The sequence below is a fragment of the Arabidopsis thaliana genome, chromosome 4, assembly GCF_000001735.4.
Source record: "Arabidopsis thaliana chromosome 4, partial sequence".
NCBI classification, from domain to species: Eukaryota; Viridiplantae; Streptophyta; class Magnoliopsida; order Brassicales; family Brassicaceae; genus Arabidopsis; species Arabidopsis thaliana.
In genome coordinates, this window is record NC_003075.7 from 114895 (window position 1) to 139509 (window position 24615).

At 35.4% G+C, this 24615-nt stretch overlaps 9 protein-coding genes and 2 long non-coding RNA genes across 12 annotated transcripts; 7 read left to right on the forward strand and 4 right to left on the reverse strand.

The window, feature by feature from the left end:
* Positions 1–76: 76 nt before the first annotated feature.
* On the forward strand, positions 77–2157 carry MEE45 (Transcriptional factor B3 family protein; the record flags this gene model as incomplete). Its single annotated transcript, NM_116247.2, has 7 exons — positions 77–130; positions 228–513; positions 620–729; positions 809–1118; positions 1212–1333; positions 1409–1813; positions 1858–2157. 7 exons carry the CDS (start codon positions 77–79, stop codon positions 2155–2157), a joined length of 1587 nt encoding a protein of 528 aa, NP_567162.2.
* A 33-nt stretch (positions 2158–2190) lies between these two features.
* Positions 2191–3749, reverse strand: AT4G00270 (DNA-binding storekeeper protein-related transcriptional regulator). The gene is made up of 2 exons (NM_116248.4): positions 3341–3749; positions 2191–3257 (listed from the first exon to the last, which is right to left on the reverse strand). Exons 1-2 carry the CDS (start codon positions 3572–3574, stop codon positions 2583–2585), a joined length of 909 nt encoding a protein of 302 aa, NP_567163.1. The 5' UTR covers positions 3575–3749; the 3' UTR covers positions 2191–2582.
* A 3765-nt stretch (positions 3750–7514) lies between these two features.
* AT4G00280 (ER protein carbohydrate-binding protein) lies at positions 7515–7957 on the reverse strand (the record flags this gene model as incomplete). The annotated part of the gene is made up of 3 exons (NM_116249.1): positions 7515–7629; positions 7757–7818; positions 7919–7957. 3 exons carry the CDS (start codon positions 7955–7957, stop codon positions 7515–7517), a joined length of 216 nt encoding a protein of 71 aa, NP_567164.1.
* AT4G00290 (Mechanosensitive ion channel protein) lies at positions 7957–10697 on the reverse strand. The gene is made up of 7 exons (NM_116250.5): positions 10583–10697; positions 9733–10410; positions 9377–9654; positions 9072–9172; positions 8836–8943; positions 8468–8689; positions 7957–8313 (listed from the first exon to the last, which is right to left on the reverse strand). The coding sequence occupies exons 2-7, from the start codon at positions 10404–10406 to the stop codon at positions 8203–8205; spliced, it is 1494 nt and encodes a 497-aa protein (NP_567165.2). The 5' UTR covers positions 10407–10410; positions 10583–10697; the 3' UTR covers positions 7957–8202.
* A 917-nt stretch (positions 10698–11614) lies between these two features.
* On the forward strand, positions 11615–13166 carry AT4G00295 (fringe-like protein; the record flags this gene model as incomplete). The annotated part of the gene is made up of 2 exons (NM_116251.3): positions 11615–12466; positions 12618–13166. Coding segments are annotated over 2 exons (1401 nt in total), but the record flags the coding sequence as incomplete, so codon positions are not given.
* Positions 13167–13686: 520 nt separating this feature from the next.
* Positions 13687–15437, forward strand: AT4G00300 (receptor-like kinase). The gene has a single exon (NM_001203713.2). It carries the CDS (start codon positions 13796–13798, stop codon positions 15230–15232), a length of 1437 nt encoding a protein of 478 aa, NP_001190642.1. The 5' UTR covers positions 13687–13795; the 3' UTR covers positions 15233–15437.
* Positions 15438–16527: 1090 nt separating this feature from the next.
* AT4G00305 (RING/U-box superfamily protein) lies at positions 16528–17124 on the forward strand. Its single transcript, NM_116252.2, has one exon. The coding sequence runs from the start codon at positions 16656–16658 to the stop codon at positions 17034–17036; it is 381 nt and encodes a 126-aa protein (NP_567167.1). The 5' UTR covers positions 16528–16655; the 3' UTR covers positions 17037–17124.
* A 693-nt stretch (positions 17125–17817) lies between these two features.
* On the forward strand, positions 17818–18359 carry AT4G03555. The gene has a single exon (NR_141738.1). It is a non-coding gene; the product is annotated as an other RNA (long non-coding RNA).
* On the reverse strand, positions 18069–18285 carry AT4G03575. Its single transcript, NR_141739.1, has one exon. It is a non-coding gene; the product is annotated as an other RNA (long non-coding RNA).
* Positions 18360–18748: 389 nt separating the features above from the next.
* EDA8 (Putative membrane lipoprotein) lies at positions 18749–20608 on the forward strand. Of its 2 annotated transcripts, NM_001036486.3 has the most exons (4): positions 18753–18843; positions 18945–19187; positions 19473–19540; positions 19726–20608. In NM_001036486.3, the coding sequence occupies exons 2-4, from the start codon at positions 18963–18965 to the stop codon at positions 20339–20341; spliced, it is 909 nt and encodes a 302-aa protein (NP_001031563.1). In that variant the 5' UTR covers positions 18753–18843; positions 18945–18962; the 3' UTR covers positions 20342–20608. The 2 variants fall into 2 exon arrangements, with proteins under 2 accessions (NP_567168.1, NP_001031563.1); NM_116253.3 differs by having other exon boundaries at positions 18749–19187.
* Positions 20609–22509: 1901 nt separating this feature from the next.
* AT4G00315 (F-box/RNI-like/FBD-like domains-containing protein) lies at positions 22510–23994 on the forward strand (the record flags this gene model as incomplete). Its single annotated transcript, NM_178940.1, has 3 exons — positions 22510–23406; positions 23485–23625; positions 23707–23994. The coding sequence occupies 3 exons, from the start codon at positions 22510–22512 to the stop codon at positions 23992–23994; spliced, it is 1326 nt and encodes a 441-aa protein (NP_849271.1).
* Between the last annotated feature and the right edge of the window lie 621 nt (positions 23995–24615).

Below are 24615 nucleotides of genomic sequence, written 5' to 3' on the forward strand. Positions count from 1 at the left end.
ATTACACTCGTTCCTTCAAGAAACTGTACCGTCGACTTTCAGATTTAGCCATTTAGGACTTCTCAAGATTTTGAAAATGGCGCATCAACATTTCTTCAAGCCTCTTCTTCCTGGCTTCCACGCCTCCTTGGTACTCTCTTTCTCGCTCTTTCCCTTCTTCTATCTCTGTCTATGTCTCTCTGAGAAGCTAAAGATGAGTCTGGTTTTGTATTTGCATGTTGCTTCAGACAATTCCTGTAGCCTTCTTCTTGAAGTATATAGAAGGAAGATATGAGCAGAAGACGGCGAAGCTGAGATCAGACGCGTCAAAGAGAACTTGGGAAGTGAAGATAGATGGCCAGAGACTCACCGACGGTTGGAAAGAGTTTGCTGTCTCACATGATCTTCGAATCGGTGACATTGTTGTTTTCAGACAAGAGAGTGACTTGGCTTTCCATGTAACACTGTTGGGACCTAGTTGTTGTGGGATTCAATATGGTTCGTGTTCAGTCGAAAAGAACAACCTCGGTGACGGTGAGTTGTGTTCTGTCTCTGGCTCTTCAAGAAACGTGGTTTGCTTTTGGAATGTGGATCAGTGAGTAGAGATAACCAGTTTGACTATATAACACTTATTTTTCAGAGAAAAAGAAAGTGAAGGAGAATCCAAATGGAGAAGCAGAGTCTTCTTCACGAGATCCCTCTTGTTTTGTGGCTAATGTTGCGCCTTCGAGTCTACGTTATGACTTGATGGTATTTGACTCTTAAGAACCCGAAAAGAAACTCTCATTCTAGGGTCTGAACTCATGTTGTATTCTAATGAATTTTTCAGAGATTTCCAAGGGGTTTTGTGAGGGATAATGGTGTAGTCGGATCTGGAGAGATTGTTCTGATGAATGAAAAGGGCAGATCATGGAATTTTAACTTGAGACAAAAGCCATCAAACGGAACAGTTTATGTTAGAGGAGGGTGGGTGAGTTTTTGTGATGCCAATGGGCTTAAAGCTGGAGATAACTACACTTTCAAACTGATCAAAAGAGCAGGAACTCTTGTTCTACGTTTGTTACCCAATGAGCCAAAAGAGGAAGCTAATGAAGTGTCTCTTCCCGAAGAACCGGAAAGCGATGCAGAGCGCAACCTTGGTGAGTTCTGTTCTTTCTTTCTCTAACTCTGCCCATGATACTTGACATTCAAGAAACGTGCTCATATGGATTTTATTTCTTTCTTTTTTTCAGAAAAGATTCAAAGGAAGGAGAAAGTGAAGAAGAATGTAACAAGAGAGGCAGAGTCTTCTTCACAAGATCCCTCTTGTTTTGTGGCTAATGTCTCCCCTTCGAGTCTACGCTATGACACACTGGTATTCTACTCTTACTTTTGAATCCCAAAAGAAACTCTCATTCTAGTGTCTGAAACTTATGTTGTATTGTTCCAGTATCTTCCAAAGCGTTTTATGAGGGAAAATGGTGTAGACAAAAGATGTGGAGAGATGATTCTGATTAATGAAAAGGGAAAATCATGGACTTTAGATTTGAAAGTAAAGAAATCATCCGGAACTTCTCTCATCAAACGAGGATGGAGAAGTTTCTGTAGTGCCAATGGACTAAGAGCTGGAAGTATCATAACTCTCAAACTGATAAAGAAAAGAGCAACTCTTGTTCTACGTTTGATCCCCAACGAGCCAGAAGAAGCTAATGAAGTAGTCTCTCTTTCGACAGAGCAAGAAAGCGATGAAGAGAGTATCCACGACGAGAAAATCTCAAGAAGAAAGTCTTTACTATCCGAAAACCGATTTGTGACATTAACTCTAACACCTTATACAATCCAAAGTTCTCTACTGGTACGTTTCATCATTCCAAGCCATTGTCTTTTAACAGTCTATAGAATGAGAATCTTTTGTGTGAATCTATGTTTCAGCGTCTTCCGGTTCCTTTCACGAGGATGAATGGTATCAATGAAGAAACTAAAATGACTCTGTTGGATAAACATGGTGTGAAGTGGTTAACGACTCTGCGGTTCGAGGACGACAAAAGAAAAAGACTACGAATGGTAGGAGGATGGCAAGGATTCATCCAAGCTAACGATGTGAAGGCAAACGAATCCATCATGTTGGAACTGATTTGGGAAGAAGAAACAAGTTGCGTCCTTAAGTTCTGCTCCAAGGTGAAGCTAGAAATCAAATGAAACTCTATATTGAAATGAATCAATGTTTGACTCTTTTATTTGGTAAGATATAACTCTTAAGGTTTCATTGTCTTAGAGAGTAAGAACAAAAACCATTTTTCTTTTAATCTTCTACATTGTTAATATCTTGGATAATATTACAAGACACACACACACTCTTACTTATACTACTTCACTACACTCTTAGGCACACACACAAGCATGCCTTAAAGCACATTATTAACCCTAGACTCTAGACTCTTGCACAAGCCACTCTACTACATTGGCTCTTGTGGATACTTGAGTAAAAAGTGGAATATCTTACAAACACTTGCCCAAGTAGAAGAAAGACAGGATCCAAAGATAAATACACTGAACAGACTAGAGCTTATGACTTACTAAGAACCTAAACAACACCAAATGCTACAAGGGCATATTGGTTTCATCTAACTATCATTAGCTGCCTCTGCAAGCTTGGCGGAAAATCTAAGCTTCTTGATATTGAATCTTGTTTCCTCAACACATAACGCTTTCCATTCATCACTCAACTCTCTTCTTTTACCATTTCCAAGGTTCATCAGCTTCTCAAGCTGCAACTTCTTTTGATAACCACTTAAACCTTGCGACATCACCGCCTCAAATGCATCCTGCACCGCGCATAACTCATCATCATCATCATTGTCCTCATCATGTCTCTCTTTTCCACTACTAGTCCCATTCTCTGTTGTTTTGGCTGCCCCATTCTCATTTAAAAGTTCAGTATTAGCCACTTCCTCCTCGTGCTCCTTCAACATCTCCTCCCCGCTCTCGTTAGTCCGGTTTTCCGCTGCACCATTTCCGTTTACCTCGTGCTCCTTATCCATACCATCATCATCACCTTGTCCCCAAATCATCGAAGAAAACCCAAAGGCTTCAGAATCACTAGACCTAGTAAATTTGGGATCATTCCCTTGATTGATTTTCTCCGAGTGAACATGAAACCTCCTTTTCAACTTCCTGATTTTACTCAAAACCTGATCCTTGGAGAATCTCTCAACGATAGAACTTCCGAGGAAACTACAAAACGCATCCCAATCAATTTTGGGATTGAATCCTGTCTTAGCTCTGTAATCAACTAACCCCTGAGCAATTTCGAAAATCTGGTTTTAGAAAATCACAATGCAAAACCAAATCAAACTATAAATGGAGAAGATCAATACAATACCTTTAAGATAGAGAGCTCATCTTCCTCGTTCCAGATCCGGACGATCAACGGCGGATCCAATTTCTTCTTCTTCTTCTTCATCTTCATCTTCTTCTTCATAGTCTCTTCTTCTGCGACGGAAGCAGCACGCTTTGAGGAAGGAATATTCCGTGGAGATCTTCGATGGGAGAGGGTACCGTTGGAGTTATCAGCACCAACACAGGAAGAGAAATCGATCTGCTTCGGAGTCACCATGCTTATTGCTTGCTTTAGACTTGCTGATTCTAGGGCGCATGCAGAGCAGTGATTCCCAATCTTCACGACCTTTAAAAAGTGAAACCCGAGAGAAAAAGAAAAGCAAAATAGGATGAGTAACACTTGGCCATACTTTTCTCAACATTCATAACAAAACAAACACTTTCATCTTTTTTTCTACTGTTTAATATTCATCAATAGTACAATTTTGCTCTTGCAAAAATCTATCATTTTAGTCACTTAATAGTATAAAATATTTTATCTACCTTTTTTATATAATAAATTAAAATTTAGTTTTTTCTACATTTTAAGATTCATTGCTGATATATTTTAAGTAAATAATTATATTATATATTATCCATTTCTGATTGAATATTTTTTTATTATTAAATAGATATTAAAAGGTATTTGAACAAAACATATTACACGATAAATTAATAAATTTTGTCGGTCTCAAATCGGGGTAATGTAAAAATTAACCAAAATCGATAAGATAATAAGATAATATTTTTTTTGAAATCCCTATGTAAAAATATGGTACCAGTAATATCATAAAATTAATAATCATAAATCTTTAGCATACATTCAAAGACTAATTTTATATGAAACTTTTGTTCAAGTCATAATTGCAACTCTTTCTAGAGTATAGTTGGTGTGATCTCTTTTGTATTCACATAACTCTTTGCGTATTTGATCCGTCATATTTGGTTTTGTAACTTTTTTTATATGAAAAATCATTGTTAAGATTTGTGTAATAAAAAATTGGATTAAGTCTCACGTTAACGTCGTATACATGCACAATATCTTACAGAGAAAAAATAAAAAAAGTAATAAAAAAAAATCTAACAGAATATACAAACAATAAAACATAAAGAAAAACTAAATTAAAATTTTTCTTTTTAAAAAATTAATATTGTATTTTACGTATAAATTTTTATAAATTAATAAATGTACTACTATCATAGTAACACCTACAAACTGATATGCATATATACACAAATGAGAGTTAACACTATATATATATCGATTGTACCTTGTGTAGTGGAACACTTTATTGTTGTAAATACATAATCCTCAACTATTAGTGTCTATGTATGTCAAACAAATGAAACAATGAAAGCAATCCAAATTAAATGAACAGATTACAATGTAAAATGCCTTCATCCATCTCCGCCATTAGCATGATAGGAACTTGTACTCGATTTCGAGATCCAAGGAATATTACAAAAGGAACGTAACCGTGCTTCTTTATGATCTTCACCACCTCAAGAAGGACCTCTTGTTATATTGTATAGCTCCTCTTTTCCCTGAGACAAATGACCACAATTCTAATGTAAAAAGATCACATCAAGCGACACAATACTCCATCGGTCAAAGATCATTCTTTTAGCCAAAACTTCATTGATTAAGGCTTTGAATGGGAGGGAAGCAGAAAAAATACATGTTTACCTTTGCATATAGTGCTCCTATTATCAAGACATTATTTCTGTATTTTCCTTTTTGTTTTAATATTTAGAGTTAAGATTTCTGTTATTTAAAAACAGTTGATCTATGCATGCAGTCCTTCTCTTACCAAGACATCATTCATGTATTTTTATTTTTGTTTTAACATAACATTTTTGTTATTTAAAATCAGTTGACATGTGCATGTAGTGCTTATGTTACCAATACATCATTTATGTATTTTTATTTCATATTTTATTATTTAAAATCAGTGTATCTTTCTATGTATTCCTCCTATTACCAAGACACTATTCATGTATTATCATTTTTATTTTAATATTTATTTTAAGATTTTGTTATTTAAAATCAGTTGACATGTTTATGTAGTGTTCCTGTTACCAAGACACCATTTATGTATTTTATTTTTTATTTAATATTTATAACTAAGATTTATGTTATTTAAACAACAGTTGACTTGTGCATGAAGTACTCCTATTACCAAAATATTATTCATGTATTTTCATTTTTTATTTAATATCTATATTTAAAAATTTTGTTATTTTAAAATTAGTTGATATATGTGCATATAGTGCTCCTGTTACCAAAATATAATTTTTGTATTTTTTTTTGTTTTAAGAGATTAAAGATTTTTGTTATTTAAAATCAGTTGACTTGCCTATGTAGTGCTCTTGATACCAAGTCACCATTCATGTATTTTATTTTTTATTTTAATATTTATAATTAAGATTTATGTTTTTAAAACAATAGTTGACTCGTGCATGTAGTCCTCTTATTACCAAAACAACATTCATGTATTTTCATTTAATATATAATTAAGATTTATGTTAGTTAAACAATAGTTGACTCATGCATGTAGTCCTCTTATTACCAAAACATCATTCATGTATTTTTATTTTTTATTTAATATCTATATTTAAAATTTTTGTTATTTAAAATCAGTTGATATATGTGCATATAGTGGTCCATTTACCAAAATATCATTTTTGTATTTTTTTGTTTTAAGATTTATATTTAAAATTTTTGTTATTTAAAATCAGTTGACTTGCCTATGTAGTGCTCCTGATACCAAGACACCATTCATGTATTTATTTTTTATTTTAATATTTATAATTAAGATTTATGTTATTTAAACAATAGTTGACTCGTGCATGTAGTCCTCTTATTACCAAAACAACATTCATGTATTTTCATTTAATATCTATATTTAAGATTTATGTTATTTAAACAACAGTTGACTCGTGCATGTAGTCCTCCTATTACCAAAACATCATTTATGTATTTTCATTTTTCATTTAATATCTATAGTTAAGATTTATGTTAATTAAACAACAGTTGACTCATGCATGTAATCCTCCTATTACCAAAACATCATTCATTTATTTTTATTTTTTATTTAATATCTATATTTAAAATTTTGGTTATTTAAAATCAGTTGATATATGTGCATATAATGCTCATGTTATCAAAATATCATTTTTGTATTTTTTTTTTGTTTTAAGATTTATATTTAAGATTTTTGTTATTTAAAATCAGTTGAGTTGTCTCTGTAGTGCTCCTAATACCAAGACACCATTCATGTATTTATTTTTTCTTTTAATATTTATAATTAAGATTTATGTTAAAGAACGGTTGACTCGTGCATGTAGTCTTCTACTTGACATTCACACCTGAAACATTCAAACTCTAAATACTTATAGAAGAGGACCATAACCATTTTGTTGATACAACATTGCATCAATTTAATCTCCATCCTTCAGCTCCAATTGACAAAACACATTGAAAAAAACACCATCGATGAATATGGCTTATCTTAATATATTATAAAAATCTTTAAGCTTGAATGATAATACATATACCTCATCAGGTGTATGATATTCTCGAATTCAAAATAGAAAGCGAAATGTGTTCCACTCTACACCTCTCATTTTGGTGTAAAGTCCCATCAATTTAAGAAGCTTCGCCTTTCTTCTCACCTTTATATTAAGTCATGCATGCTAATGTAGATGAAGCTTGTGGACGCTAAGAAATGTGAGTTGTTGTTGGAGAAGATGGATGTTTTGAAGGAGGTGACTTCGGTGCTTGCTCAAACCAACTAAGAAGAAGAAGAGGAAGCTATTGGATTGTATTATAGGTTTATCGGTTTTTAATCTCGGGTTTAAATGGAGATGTAATGCCTTCTTTTGTTATCTAACTTAGGATTCGTCTCTCTGTCTACGTTAATGAACTTTTAGGACTTTGGATTCTCGTGTGAGAATTAGCTAAGTTGTCTTTGGTCGATGGTTGTAATGAATTAGCTAAGTTGTTTAACAAGCCTTTTGGTCGATGACTGTAATGAACTTTTAGGACTTTGTAAATGTGCTTCCTTTTTGAATGTCTCTCTACTCAAAACTCATAACCAGAGTTATTACAAAACGAAGAAACACACAATAGAATGGATTCGCAAACATATTCAGCAATGACAAGAGTTCTAAATAGCTTATATGGTGATAGGTTCAACCTCATTAACAAAACGGGTTATGATCAAATACTCGAAGCCTTTTCCCTGCGGAGGCTGCACATTGTAACAGTTTCTGTTGCCTTGAGGGAAGCTCCTAAAGTTTTGAAACTGTTTCTCAAGAGAACTTAGTTTGAAACAATGCCTTTTCCAAACCAGTTTCAATGGTGTTGGAAAGAAAAATTTGTATGTACTCAACAAGAAATGATCCATTTCATTGATACGTTTTCATCGGTTGCAGAGATGGTACGAGTGAAGATACTTCCCGGCCTTCTTCCAAATCTTCCTTATGACTTACCCACTCACTCACATCACGTCCAATAAAGAGTTTCAAGTTTTGTATTAATAAAAAGGGAATAAACTAAACAGCAAAAGTTGAGCTGAACTAATTGATCATGCACTGCAAACCACATCAAACGAGCCATTTTCTGCTTAACATATTGAATTGATCTTTTCCTGTACATAGGAATTGTTAGAACCCTATAAATACCTACCTGTTAAACAGAAACTAGAAGGAAAGAAATAAAAGCAAGGCCAATATGAAACATTTTTCTCTTGAAACCTAACAAGTCATCACGATTTTCTGTAATTTCCCAAAAACACAGATTTCTGGATCCATCTAGCTAAGTAGCTTCCGGATCAGTATTCCTTGTCTCTACAAAATGATCACTCACAATGTAGAATTGTCCCAGGTGGTACCTAACGACACACCGTGCTTCTTTATGATCTTCACCGCCTCAAGAAGGACCTCTTGTTGTGTATTGTATAGCTCTTCTTTTCCCTGAGACAAATGACCACCATTCTAATGTAAAAAGATCACATCAAGCTACTAAACTTTGTCTACATTTGACGACAAAGATCCCTAGCAGTAGTAGTGGTAGTTGTATCATTCAAAAAATGAGAAGACTGTTACAGAGACTAAAGAGAGAGTGTACCATGCGTATCAGATTGCACCCAATGGTAAGTTCAGCGAAAGATTTTTCCACTCGCGATAAGTAACAGTGTGGAGCTTCTTTTCCTAAGAAAACTTTTGTGTTGGACCTCAACATTTCCTTGATTTCATTTGATATTTGAGGAATCATATCCAAGTCATCGATCTGCAGTGGGATCTTGGATGCTATTGCTCGCCACTGAGCACGTGACTTATTCACAATCACCTATATATGTTATTATACTTCAGGGTCAGATTCAAACAAATGAGATAATTAAATCATTGCGAGTGTTAACTCAGTGTGGCATTATGAAAGCTAGAGCATTAGCTTCTGCAATATGAAGATGAATAGTGAGAAACAGATAAACTAACCTGACTCGAAAACAGTGAATTGGGTACCAAAACCGGAAATTTTTCTGCATTCAACAAAGATGTTGTCGTAAGTCCCATTTCAATAACTTGACCTTCTACGGATCCAGCCTGCAAAGTGGGGACAAGGAAGACACTATATCTTGAGAAAAATATGAGTGAGAACTGCCAATATATTTGCTTGCTCTATGAAACTAAATAAAAGAAGAGAGCAGAAAAGAAAAAAAGGTTCAACTAACTTTGATAGTATCACCCATAGAGAAAGGCCGCGAGAATTGCATTGACAGACCACTCAGCACATTACCAAGGATATCTCTGGCAGCAAATGCGGTGGCTACCCCTGAAAACGCAAATCAAAATTGGTATGTTATGAGCAAATACTATAGAATCAGTAGGATATCTAAAAATGTTAGCAACCCCTGAAAAAGATAAGACTATATGCTTGTGATGGCCTCTAGAGGCCTTTATTTTCTGTTGAATCCTAGCAATTAGCATTATAGGCTGAGCAAAACGACTAATATGAAATGGAGAACATTAGACAGACCTCCAACTCCACCAACTGTCAAGATAGATTGAACAGCTACACCACATGCTTCAGCAGAAGCCATCAAACCGATAGCGAAAAGACCAACAGATGATACTTTGTCTAAAGTCAATACCTTCTCCCTATCAAGCCCACCAAAACTCTTAGCCGACAACATTCGGGTAATCACATTGGTCTTCCACCGATATAGGAACCACACAAGTGAGAGAATAACCGCTCCCTTCACAGTCGGGGAAAAGTATTGAGCTGCTATAGTTGTTGGCGCCACCATTGCAGCACTGCAGCATATCACATTCATCAAGTCTATCTATTTTCTACAACATACATGTCAAAGGAATAAAGCTAGAGAGACTCACATTTGTGCAAAAGCAATGAAGGTCACCAAGTAACGAGCAGGATCCTCTAAAGCTCCCCAAAAGCTTTTCTCATAAGGAACATCTTCGTTAGAGAAGCCAACGGGAAGCAGTTTAGCGGAACTTTGCATAGCATAAGTGTGAAACCTTCTAAGAATCCTAGGCATCACAACCCAAGCAAATAAAGTACCAGTCATAGTGAGACTAACAGGAACTATAACATCTTTAAGATAAGGGTTAGAGTCAAGGAACTGCTGAACATGAGGGATCATCTCATCAGAGACATCTTTAGTCTTCTTTGCAGTCTCAGTAACAGCATCGACACTAGTCTGCAACACATCTTTAGCTTTCTCAACCCAATCATTCCCATTCCCATTCCCATCACCAGAGCCAGTAACACCAGAGGCTACAATACTTCCGAAATCATCAGATTTGGAGCTGAAAGCTCGTGCGTACGAAGAATGGCCTAAGTAATTGAAAGGCTTAGCATCATTATGCAGGCGTATGTTCGATGAAAAGGAGATCATCGAAGGAGAAGCTTTTGGTCCATCAAGAAGGTTTCCGCAAGTAAAGGCCCTGGCATGAGAGTTTAGGAGACCAGAACACGATTTTGCAGTGGCATGAGGTTTTATTGATCTTTGAATTGACTTGAGAAGCGATAACCTAACTCCGGCCATTGATCTACAAATCAAAATCAAAAATCAGGATTTAGAAGTCTTAATCACATTCTTAACCAATTGAAGAAGAACACAGTGTTCACTAATTAAGAGCTTGCTAGAGTTTCGATAATGGCGGACCAGATCAAAAATTGAAGTCAATGGAATGTGAAGAGATCATAGAACTTGTATATTACCTGGAGAGACTTGAAGGTAGCTAGATTCTTAGCCAAAATTCTCGCTGAGAGATAAAGAAAGAATTCTAAATTTTGCTTGGCAAAGAGGGAAAGAAGATGAAGAAGAAGAAGAGACAGGTTTATTTCGTCAACTCTGCTTCTTATTCGGTAACATCGACGTCGTTTTAGTCACCTTCAACTTCTGGGCCTTTTGGGCCTAATGATTCAAATTTGTTGGGCTTAATGCAAGTTTGATTAATTTGGTGCAAAACCTTATTAAGAAACACACACACACAAAGTTGTGAATTTGTGAATTTACTTAACTACGTACATATATATAATCATTAATTAATCACGGTGTTTGTCAAATATATATGGTTACAAATTCAATATGTTTTGGACAAAATAATATGTGCCTAAATCTGCTTATAAATGACAAAATATATACAACCACTAAAAATAGAAGAGATATTTATCATGAATTGTACTCCAATAAAAAAGGTATTGACTTTAGACAAAGTATCATCCTAAGATGGAGTATTTTGCAAATACTTGGCTACAATAAAAAAAACTGATAGATTTGTGTGAAAAACGCTATTTTCAGTTATTAATTACTGTAATCATTAATGTTGAAATGTCGTTTTCCATCTTATGGTTTTATTCTTGTGGAGAATTAATGTTCCAAAAACAGCTTTGACTCTAATAAATTGGGAAATATAAAAAGGAGATTTCTTTCTAAATCCAAAATTTTTTTTAACTAAATAAGATTATTTTAGACATCATCAAAATATATCTTGTCTTAAATTTGAGTTAAGTTGTCTTAATTAAATTTCTCGGAGTAGTGTAATAATTTTCATATGTAAATTAACAATTGACAGCATCGAGACAAACCTTGCCTTTTTGGCATTAGATAATACAGATTATAATTGTAATTAAAAAAAAATAAACTTGGTTTCATTTCTTAATAAAAAGCCTTCAATCTCACCAACACCACCACTGTCACAACTCACAAAGCAAAAAAAAAACTAGTCTTCTTCTATGTCAATCAGAGCCATGGGAGATCAAAAAACACTTTCTTACGACAAATCTAATAAACCCTTTTATTCTTCTTCTTCATCTCCATGTTCCTTCACAGCCATCGTCGTCTTCTTGATCTTCGTCTCATATCTCTTATACTCATTCAGTTTCATCTCTTTTCTAAACCCATATTCACCTTCTAAATCCCCCAATTCTCTCCTCGTACCCGTTATCCGTCTCGGGTCGGGTCAAACACCTGAGGAACAAACGGAGCTCAAACACATAGTCTTCGGAATCGCCGCGTCTTCAGATCTATGGAAGCATCGTAGAGAATACGTGAAAACATGGTGGAAACCTAACGGAGTCATGAACGGCGCCGTTTGGCTCGACAAACCCATCAACGACACCGTTTCTTCTTCATCAGCTTTGCCTCAGATCAGAATCTCTTCCGACACGTCGAGTTTCAAGTACCGTTACCGTAACGGTCACAGATCAGCGATCAGGATCACGAGAATCGTGTCCGAGACGGTGAGGATGTTAAACGGAACGGAAGCGGAGAGAAACGTGAGGTGGGTTGTGATGGGTGACGACGATACCGTGTTTTTCACGGAAAATCTTGTTAGGGTTTTGAGAAAGTACGATCATAAACAGTTTTATTACATCGGAGCTCCGTCCGAGAGTCATTTGCAGAATCTTCATCAGTTTTCTTATGGAATGGCGTACGGTGGAGGAGGGTTTGCTATAAGTTATCCATTAGCCAAGGTTTTGGAGAAGATGCAAGATCGGTGTATCGAGAGATACTCCGATTTGTACGGATCCGATGATCGGATTCATGCTTGTATGGCTGAGCTTGGTGTTCCTCTCACTAAAGAAGTTGGATTCCATCAGGTTAGTTTTGTTATTACCGAGAAAAATCAGCCGGAAAAACACAAAGTAAATGTGAAATAGTAAAACTTAAAATCCGTGATTAGATTCATTTGTCATTGACTCTTGTTACTTCACTTACTGATTATTAATTTTATGGTATGGTTTATAACAGTTTGATGTATACGGGAATCTCTTAGGGCTATTATCTGTCCATCCACAAGCACCAATAGTATCAATCCATCACCTAGACGTAGTGGATCCTATATTCCCAAAAACAAACCGAGTCAACGCATTAAAGAAGCTAATGATCCCAGCGAAACTCGATTCAGCGAGTCTTGTCCAACAATCGGTATGCTATGATAAGAGTCATCAGTGGACAATGTCAATCTCGTGGGGATACACAGTTCAAATCACGCGTACGTATATGCCAGCAAGGATGATGGAAGTGCCTACTCGCACTTTTAATGATTGGCACTTACGTAGCGATTTCACTAATCTTGCATTCAACACACGTCCGGTAACATGGACGGATTGTCAGCGTCCTCGTGTGTTTTATTTCTCTCATGCGTTTAGTAACTCTTCTTCTTCTGATACAACGACGATTAGCCAATACTTGAGGCACGACGAATGGTATCCTAAATGTGAATGGGGAATCGCGGATCCTTCCGAGATCAATCAGATATTTGTCTACAAAAAGCCTACTCCGGATAGGTGGAGCAAGGTACATAATTTTTGCTGTTAATTTACTATTCAGAACTCTTTAGTCTTCTATTATTGTTCACGAGAAATTGTCAAATGTTTTTGTAGGCTCCACGGAGAGATTGTTGTAAATTAGTGCCAACAACGACCAAGGGGACAATGGTGATCAATGTGGCAGCTTGTGCAAATGACGAAATTGTTGCTTATTCTGATAAATAGTTTGCTTCTTGTTAACTTCACAAAGAGGACTTGCTTTTTGAAAAGAAAATCTTAATGGGCCGAACATTTGTTTATTTAATGTAGTGACATTTATATAGTTAGGGAATAACATACAAAGGCGGATAATCTAACACGAAGAGTTCGTACCTACCCGCATCCTATCACGTGTATCAACAATTTTTCTCAGCATTGGCTTATTTGAGTCAAAATGTAGCATAGATGTCGAAGAAAAAGAAAAAAAAGGTTTGGGCCTTAAAGACAAGTTTGAATGTATGGGCTTCGGCCCATTAAGACAAGAAAAAGACAATTAAGACGGAACAGCTGTAATGACGCGTTGACTTGGTCTCTCTCTCAACATGTCAATTTTCATTACATTTTCTTGTCTGATCAAATTCGACGACTGCAAAAATTTGTGCTAATCTTTCCACGACAATGGCGATCCTCTACACAAGAATCGTATTCCTTCTCTTCGTCTTCCTTGTATCTTCTTCTGCATTTGCCTCTTTCTCTCCTGTCGACGAGTACCTCGTCAACTGCGGCTCCGACGTTGACTCCACCGTCGATAACCGCCGCTTCGTCGGCGACGCATCGTCATCAAACGTCCAATTCTTCTCCTCTGAAGGATCAATCGCTCTCAAAGGAGAAAATCTACCTCAGAACGTTCCCCAAATCTACAGAACCGCTAGGATATTCGCACAACAAGCGAAATACAAGTTCAATGTCAACGAGAAAGGGACTCATATGGTACGTCTCCATTTCAATCGTCTCTATTCCTCTAGAATCGATCTCAATGACGCTCTATTTCACGTTACCGTTAACGGTCACGTCGTCCTAAGGAATTTTAGCGGCGACTCGTCATCTGATTTTGAATCTAGGGTTAGAGAATTCTTGATTTGGGTTGATGTTGGAGAGGTTGTTATTAGGTTTGTTCCTAGTAAAGATTCGAACTTTGCATTCGTTAATGCTATTGAAGTTATCTCTGCGCCTAAGGATTTGATTGGTGACGTTGCAACCTCTGTATCTCATGATGGGACTGAGAAATTCAATGGTTTAGCTAAACAAGCAATGGAGGTTGTGTATAGAGTCAATGTTGGTGGTAGAAAAGTTACTCCTTTTAATGACACATTGTGGAGGACTTGGGTTACTGATGAAGGATTCTTGAAAACCGGTGATGGGTCGTCTGAGAAAAGTTACTTCACCGGGAGGATTAAGTATAGGCGTGGAGGGGCGAGTCGTGAAGTTGGTCCTGATAATGTTTACAACACTGCTCGTGTTGGTAAAAGAAGCAATGGATTGGTTGATATGAGTTGGGGTTTCAAGGTGAATGTGGGTTACAAGTATCTCATCCGGATGCATTTCTGTGACATAGCTAGCAAATCTCTCGGCAGGCTTTATTTCAATGTCTACATTAACGGGAACTTGGCGTATGAAGATTTCGATATCTCATACGCTGCGGATAATGTCCTTGCTTCTCCGTATTACATTGATTTCGTGGTGGATGCTACTGCTGATGACAACAACCCTTCAGGATCGTCGATAACCGTTAGTGTTGGACCATCAAACAAGACTAGTGTTGATGGAAATGGAGTGGATGCGATATTGAACGGTGTTGAGATCATGAAGATGAATAACTCGATGGGTAGTCTTGATGGGTATGTTTCAACAGAGATGATTCTGAGTACTTGCCCAAATAGGAGAAACCTGAGCATATTTATCGCAATGTTGGCGTTTATGTGTATATTTATGAGCTTCTACATTGTGACTCAAAGAAAGAGAGTTAAGGATCAGTATGGCTGGACAAAGCTGTCCATGGACGTGCTTGAAGATAATTCCAAGTCAGGGAATCAATTTACAGCAAGAAAGGCTTGAAGATGCTTTTGTTTGTTGAATATACGTATTAACAGTGGACTTCCTTCTTGAGTATTTACTACTTTTGATGATACAATGGAATTTTCATAAGGGTGTCAATGTGTTGTTTATATATATATGTGTATCTATCTGGCGTATTTTTATTCAATGACAAATGGAGAGACTCAATATGTAATTTTCGGAGTGAAATGTTTTCTTCATGTTCATTGTTCATGTTATTATTGATGTCTCTTTGTTTGATATTTTATAACTTTATAAAAAAAGTAATGAATACTTGATCAAACAAATCTATACAAGGTCAAAAGTCGCGGTGATGTCATGTCCTGTCCTGATGATGAGCAAAGCCAGAATGGTACGGTAACCGTACCGCATGATCCTCACCTCCGAATCTATCAACAAGTCATTACATCATAAATCTAATATATGGAGGCCATTAGATTTTCTTTTCTTTTTCACCAAAACATGAAATCAGAAACTAGATACAGTTTATATATTCTCAAATAAGCAATAAGTGGAGCATTGGATTACGAAATTCTGAAATGAATGATTTGTTATCGATCTCCATTATGTTCTTGAGTCTTGATATATATATATATATATATATATTTTACTTTTTTTTTTTCTGTAGTCTTGACTCCATTGCTTTAATTGGTTAAATAATAAAATGTTTGCGTACACACTATACACTATATGACTATACACAACCAAACAAAGGTAATACGTATACGACCATTTCATGCAAGAAAAAGCCTTGGTTTCATATTCATAAATCATAATACAATATAATTAATTAATTGGACCTTTTATTTTTATACTTTATTCAAAGTTAGTCTAATACTTTTACGCCACATATATTCTAAATCTTGAGTAATTAAAATGAATGAATATAGCAATGATCTACATGTGATTTAGCTATCTCTATATTAAATTGAATATAATGTGAATTTTTTTTTTGTCTATTGGTAGCCTAATCTGGAATATAAGATTTCCAAATAAAATCTCAGAAAATAAAGCTCTATAAATTTACAAGTCAATTAGCTATCTCTATTTTAATAATTGAATATCATATGCTTTTGCTTCAAAGGCATGTTTTTCAACAATGTGAACATCTCTTTTCACCTTTTCTTTATTTCATTGTCCTTGTCCGTCACCAACCAATCATACACTTTTTTCCCATTGACATGTTCTTCTATGATTGGTTTCTTTCCATCACAGTCAGTATCTTTATCTCTTTGACGTACGTTTCAATCTTCTTCTCTAAATCCCGCCCTCGCGTTCCACGCTAACACCTAATTCTAATATATACAAATCATATAAATAGCCATTTTTATATCCTCTCGTAACTTTTCCTTCTTTCTTTCTCCAAATTTGATCGTAAAAAAGATTCCTATCTTCTTCACCATTCTTTTCTTGAAAAAGAATCATGGGCTTATCTTATAGCGGCGCCGGAGTTATTATCGCCGGAGTTATCTTGAATGATTTTATCAAATCAGTTCGTTCTTTTCTTGATATTCGTCGTTTGTTTGGTTCGGCATCTTCAGGGAGCACTATCATCGACAAGATTCCGATGGACGATATGCTTCCGGCAACAAAGTTCGAGGATATATCATCAAGGGTTAATCCGCCGGAGAGCTGCCGGATATGCCAAGATGAGTTCGACGGCGGTGACGAAGTCCGGTGTTTGAGGAATTGCGTACATGTTTATCACAAGACGTGTATTGACCGTTGGATCCAAGACGATAAGATGACGTGTCCTTTGTGTAGGACCCCGATCGTTCCTGATTTCTATTTTTTTCGTTTGTAAATTAGAAAAGCTAAATGTTTCATTAATCAGATTTTTTTTCAGCAAATAGATATCAATCGTTCACTAATAAAAACTAATTTTTTGTCTAGTTTATTTATTTAGTTACTTCCCATAATTCATTTCCGTTTAAAAATTATGGTTATCATAGTCCTGGACGTTCGGTTATCCATTCGATTTCGGTTATATTCATTCAGTTATCGGTTTGTTGTTCTAAAGGTATTCATTCAGTTTGGTTTCGATTCTTTCGGTTTTCAGATATTTTTTTGATTATTTTCAAGTATTTTTATTATTTTATATATATTCTCAAGTATTTTTAATTATTTACTTTAGAAATAACTAATACTTTTAAAATTTTGATTGATGTTTCGGATATTTTCGGTTTGTATCAATTCGGTTTCGGTTATTTCAGTTATAGAATTTAGTATGCATTCGATTAGTTTCCAATTTTCGGTTCGGTACGGTTCATTATTTTTGCTTCGATTTCAGTTTGATATATTCGGTTCAGAATATTTGTTCAGACTTAGTTGATAATTGAGAACTCTTTCTCGAAACGTTTAAATATTAAAAGATCACAAAATGGGATAAACAACTACAAGAAAATTTTGCCTTAATCGACGTCACATGTAAACAAAAGAACTAAATCGGATTCAATGTTGGGCCTTTCTTGAAGCCCACATGCTATTTGGGTCAAAAGCGCCAAGACCCAAGACATATCTCTTAAAATCTTTGAACTTTTTGAGTTTTGATCACATAAGAATTTACGATAAGATTTACTCACCACGAGAACACACACGTGGCAGTTTCACTGATTAAATAACACATTTGGTGTATTCACTAATATCAAATAAATGACGTCATTTCACGCTTCTAATTTATTTCCTAATGTACATTTAGTGATAAAACCCTACATACGTGTTAGAGATACGGCCCCGTGCACCTACTCAAAATAGTAAAGTCAAAGAACGACCGTCAGATTCTATGTCTCCCTCCTCAGCTTATAATCAAATCGTGGCCGTTGATTCTCTTTTGACTCAGAACGAGCATTAACGGTGACCTTTTTATCCGACTTCACCACCATCGTTGCCGCCGCATTCGATCGATCACTAATCACAATTCTCCAGCTCAAGTGGGACATTCGTGTTCGCCACTCTCTCGCCTGTCACGCGTGTCTCTCACGCTCCACATTTTTTTTAATCCCCTTAATCACACGATCTTAAGGTGTCTGATTTCACTAAAAACATCGGAGGCAAAAAATGAAAAATCCCATGTGCATGCTCAGTCAAACTCACCCCTCACGTGACACATTGCCTCTATCACGTGATAGACGAGTACCATTTCTAGATACAACTAAGATTCATATAGATCCTTTAGGATTTATTTTTTTACAGTGTTGTATGTTTAAATTGAACACATTTATGCCGTTGACAAAATTTAAAAGTAAATATGAGGTTGACTTTTGATTTATAACAGATTCGTAGTATAGAATATTTACAATTGATTGACCAACAAAAATGAGCAAAGATGTTACCGTGGGTCGATTCTTTACCTGGGAACTTAAATTTGGTAAAAATTAGCGGCAGCTTTTCTTTTTTAATTATGCCTACTACTACATCAGAGGGGTATTATAGGGAACTAGAGTAAAACCTAAGGACATTTCCGACCAATGAAAAAAACATGGAAAATATAAGAAGGGCTGAGAAAAGCAAACAAAAAAAAAGTTTTAATAAACCAGAGAAAAAAAAGAACCCTCCTATCGAGTTCTGTGAGATCTGCTTCAAAAGAAAAAAAAACTGGTGGAGAAGAAGAGGTGAATCGAGTTATAAGCTTACGTGGTGATGTAAAATATTTATATATTGAGCATTTTATACATCTTCTTCTTACTTGTGTTTGGTTTCTTTTGGGCCAAAGTATTGTTTTGGGTAAAAAATGAGGATTCGGAAGAACACGAAACTGTCATCGGTTCTTTTATCGACAGCAGGTTGCGGCGGAGAGAGACCGGACACGTATGTGTGTCACTTAAACCAGTCTCCATGGGATGTGATTCCTGTTTCTTCCTCCGGCGATTGCGAGTTAACTAACCTAGTCGACTCGTCGTGGTTCCTCCCTTTATCGTCTTCGTCTTCTTCTTCTTCTCCGCCTCTCATTCACAAGGTAATTCAATTCATTTCATTATGTGATTACATTTCGATTTCGCTTCCATGATTATTGCCCAGCATTATCCTCCGCCTCTTATTAGGGTTTGCTTCTTTATTTTTTTTTGGTTGGTGCTCGGGGGAGCTTTAAAGAACCCTAAAATTATGGATTTTGAGATCCTGGGTCGTTTAATCTATCGATTAGGGTTAATGGGTCGTCATTATTTTGCTCTGTTGATTCCCATTTCGTTCTCTATCTCCGATTATTCTTTCTTGTTATCACAAAGCTTCTTTGTTAACTCAGTTCATTGGAGAAGAAGATAGCTTCAATGGGAATGTGAGTTTGGGAGATTGTAATGACACTGCTCAAAGGTAATTATCCATTTGGTTCTTCACTCCACTTTCGACTATTGTCTGCTTCCTTCGTTAGTTTCGGTGTTTTTTTCTAGGGTTTTACTCGTATTTTTGATAATCGGGTAATTTAATTTCGCCCGAATCCAAATGCCGGGCGACCCGGTTATAATTTTTCAATTATCTTATTTTCGATTATCGTCTAGGTTTAATAGCTCCGTGAGTAGTAATCAAAGTCTAGTCTCCGTAGAGAAGCTTAATCTCAATGCGGCGGAGGAGGATAAGTACGCTATATCGCCGGAAGTTGAAGACCCAATGGATCAGAGCGATGACTATGACAAGAAATCCGAAGCTCTTGAGCCTAATTCGCCGGTCAAAACTTCCGGTGATGATGAAAAAGTGGTTGTAACAATTCCGACGGCGCCTAAACGTGGACGGCCACGTGGTTCGGGAAAGAAAGTTTCCGCTCCGGCATTGAAGAATCCGTACGAGTTTTACTATTACTCTGGTTTCGGGCCACGGTGGGGGAGAAAAAGAGGCGGCTCCGACGACGAGAAGATGGTTATAAACGATAGTAAAAAGAGTAGAAGTAGCGCTAGTAGCAGTAGTGACGAAGACGGTCATAAAACGGCGGCGTTTGGAGGTGGGAGTGTGAGTTTCGACGAGTTTGATTTTGTGGATGAGGATTATGACGTAATGGAACAAGATCAAGGAAGTGATCATGGGAGGAAGAAAAAGAATGAGAAGATGATAATGATGAAGAAGACGATGAAGAAAGGAAGGAAGCCCGTAAAGGAAAGGTCTTTGAAATCCCTCATGTGAAATATTTTATGGCTTTTAAGGGTATTTCCGTCTTTTTCTACTTGTTGTTATTGTCTGGTTTTGTTGGTACGGGGGTTTGGTCTGTTTGTTTAGTTTGGGAACATTTGTAGGAAGATTTTCTACATCTCTGTTGTATTTGTTAGATGACTGTTTTAGTTGTTCTTTAAATTGTTTTTTTCATAGACTCTGATGTTGTCTACACAGATTTAAAGAGTCTTGAACAATTTTCAAATCACCATCGGTTAAACCTAATTGTATACATGTTTCGAATCCTATCCTAAATTGTTAAGTTAAAAGTAAATATGAGGGTCTTTTAAGAGTTTAACAAAAGATATAGCTTTACATAGAACAATTTAAAATATAGAAGGTTTTAGGAGCGTCTCAATTTTCAAATTTAAATTTATATCGATTAATTGAACATGTACATTATATGATTACAATCTATCAAATGTATAAAAATATTACAAAAGATAATACCTTTTAATTTTATTTCAGAGATACAAATAAAATGATATAAGAGTACACTGTTTTGCGGAGTATCATAATCTGAATTAATTTTAATAATTCAAAATATCTTTTAATATATATATTTATCATTATATAAAAAATCTCAAAAAATATTTTCTGATTTAATATTACTAATACATGATAACAAGTAACAACATGCATCATATTAGAAAAATAATATACTCGCAAAAACTTTAAACCTAAATTTTTTTGTCCTAAAGAAACACTTTTATCCCTCAATTTTGTTTATATGATGATGTTGGAGCTTGTGGATCTCCTAATCTCTCAGAGATTTGCTCTGATTTTGTGCGAAGTTTGTTTTTTATATGATGATGATGTTGGTTGTCGGATTAATTCCTCCACAAAAACACTTAACATTCCCAATTTCTCTTTTCTTCATCTTTATTTTCTCCGATTAATTTTTCTGTAATTTTGGGGATTTTGTGAGGTTCATTTTGTGTTTGAATTGATTTGATCTATTTTAATTTTGAATATGTATGGCAAATCTATTTTTTTTTTTAATTTCAATCTGAAACCAGAGAAGAAATTATCTTAAGTAGAGTACGAGTTATAGGTTTCCATAAGATTGTGATTTATTCGTTTTCACCAACCACTAAAAGAAAGAGACAAAAAACACGTTGCATTAGTTTTGTTGGCGTCTTTAGCATTTTCAATGTAGTCTATATTATACATTGGTTCAGCTTGAAAATTTGCAACCTTGATAATTAATATTGGGATTCCCTATAATTACTGGTTCGCATATCTCACTCGACAACTCGTATTTAACATAATTATAGCAACAAATCACCACAAAATATACTGAATTTAGAAGATTTTCCATAAAATTCAATAACATCTATACATTTTTTTTGCCGATCAATGCAGGTTTACAAACTTCAGTTAATTATGTTAGTTAACATTTTTAAGTTTTAACAATTTTCTATATTAAGATCTTTATGAAAAGGAAAAAGAAAAAATGAAAATAAAAATATGTATAACTCAATCATTATAATATAGAGAATAGAGAAATTAATGTCATTGTTAGTCTCATTATGTTAGCTTCCAAATAAATTAAGAAAAAAATCCTTAATTCTAAAATAAAATAAATAATTAGAATTAAAAAAAAAATCAAATATAAGAAGAAGTTTTCTAAAAAATTAACAAAAAGTTAGTAATAAACAACCGAGAGCGAGTTTTCATTCATTAACTCGCTCTTGGTTGCTTATTCAAGATTTATTTGAATGGATGGTACGAATGTAACATGTGCAGTAAATATTAGATTTAATGTCTTAGTGAGCATTTTGCAATAAAAATCTGTGGATTTCATGTTTATTACAAACAGTTTCTTATAAAACATTTCCTTCATTATTCATTAAGAAAATTAATTAAGAGCACAAACATTTCCTTGTTCGTTTGCCCTAGACAAGGCAATAAATCATATCCTAGAGAAGCGTAATCGATCATTCGATTTTCTTTACCTAAGCGTACAATTGAATGTTTTCTTATATTATTTCTTCCGTTCCTTTGTCTTATTATTCCTTAAGTCTATGTTCTTACTTACGTTCACTCTTTTTTTCTTGGTTACTCGGACAGATTCCAAGTTTCTTATTCTACAAGATAAATGAATCTTGGTTAAAATCAAACGTGGAGGTTGTGAAGAAATGGACAAGACAAGTCAGTTGCCTGATGAATTGCTGGTGAAGGTATTATCATTTCTTCCAACAAAAGATGCTGTAAGAACGAGTCTTTTATCGATGCGATGGAAGTCTCTTTGGATGTGGCTGCCGAAACTGGAGTACGATTTTAGGCATTATTCAGTTTCGGAAGGCCAAGGGTTAGCTAGATTTATTACTTTGAGTCTACTAGGACATAAAGCTCCGGCCATTGAAAGCTTGAGTCTCAAGCTTAGGTATGGAGCAATTGGATCAATTAAACCTGAAGATATCTATCTCTGGGTTTCACTTGCAGTTCATGATAGCAACGTCCGTGAGTTAAGTCTCAAGCTTTGTACTTTTGCGGAGCGTCCAACTAAATTGCCCAAAAGCTTATATAAATGCAAATCGATTGTGATCTTGAAACTGAAAGACGAGATTCTCGTTGATGTTCCTCGTAAGGTATGTCTCCCCTCCTTGAAAACATTGTTCCTTGGACGTGTGACTTACTCGGATGAAGATTCTCTTCACCGACTTCTCTCCAACTGCCCTGTTCTTGAGGATCTAGTTGTGGAACGAGATAGAATTGACAATTTGGGGAAATTGAGTGTGGTTGTCAAGTCCTTGCAGAGACTAACCCTAAAGATGTCTTGTCCTTGTCATCTTGATGGGATTATGATGAATACTCCTTCTTTGAAGTATTTGAAAGTCACTGATGAAAGGCAAGAGAGTGATAGTGATAATGAGAGTGATAGTGATAGTCCTCGATACTTCTACGATTTTGAAGATATGCCTAAGTTGGAGGAGGCAGATTTTGTATTGACATTCCAAAATATCAAAAAGTTCTTTAAATTTGTCACATCTATTAAGCGTCTTTCGTTATGCTTGGGAGTCTACACCGAAGAGGTAATCTGTTTCCATCAATCTATCAAACTTATTTTTGAACAATATTCTTGAAGTTGAATCTTTTGTCATCTTATGCAGTCTTTATATCATGAGGGTCTTGTCTTCAACCAGCTTGAACAATTGAAGATATGTTCATGTGATTCAGATTGGTCAATTTTACTTTCTCGGTTACTCGAAAGTTCTCCCAATTTACGAGAGCTCGAGGCTTACGTGATAGAAGTAAGTTTCTTCGTTAGAGACATATTCCATTGGTTCAATTTACTATATTGTTTAAGCCAAACTTCTCATGTTTGATCACAGGATCATCCAGATAGGCGTGTGGATCTACCAAATCAGTGGGGCAATCAGCTGAATTGTGTTCCTAAATGTTTGTTGTCGAGTCTCGAAACGTTCAAGTGGAGTGAGATGTATGGATTGCTGCAGAACCAGATGGATGTGGCTAAATATATCTTGAGAAATGCTCGATGCTTAAAGTCTGCGACAATCTTTTTTCCGACAACCTATGCTAAAGAAACAAGAGATGAGATGATCGAGGAGTTGTCACTTTCTTTTCAAGGTCCAGAGACATGCCAAGTCTTCTTCCATTGAGGATGTGAATCATAAGGATTCAAACTTGCATTTCCATAGACACTACCCTCCATATTACAATGGTTTTTTATTTGCAGCAACTTGATCTAAACTTAAGGTGTTTTTTTTGTCTTTGTTTTTTTTGTATACTTTATCTTTGAGCATACTATTTTTCTTGAGACATTGGCTTTATCTTTTTCTGAGATCTTAACAAATAACCGAACTTTGAAGAGACAAGACATGACATGAACTTTTATTTGCAGCAACTTGATCATAACACAAGACTCAAACACAAGACTCAAACACAAGACTCTTCAGCTTATAGATCATAAAGTAGATCAATAGCACAAAAAGATATCAATTAGAAGATCAGTCAACAATATAGATGTTGTAGAAATTTGCATCCTAATAAAGTTCATTACAAAGAAATGACCCAAGTTTCCCACACATATCCGCATCAAAAAAACAAGTGCCATAACATTGCATTAAGATTCATATTCATATTACCAAACAGAGCACTTGCACACATACATCAACACAAAACCGGCAAGAACATCATAGGAACACTCATTTGAAAAAACCCAAGGAATAGATTCGACTATGTAAACACAAACAAGTATCTAGGAAAATCAAAAACATAAG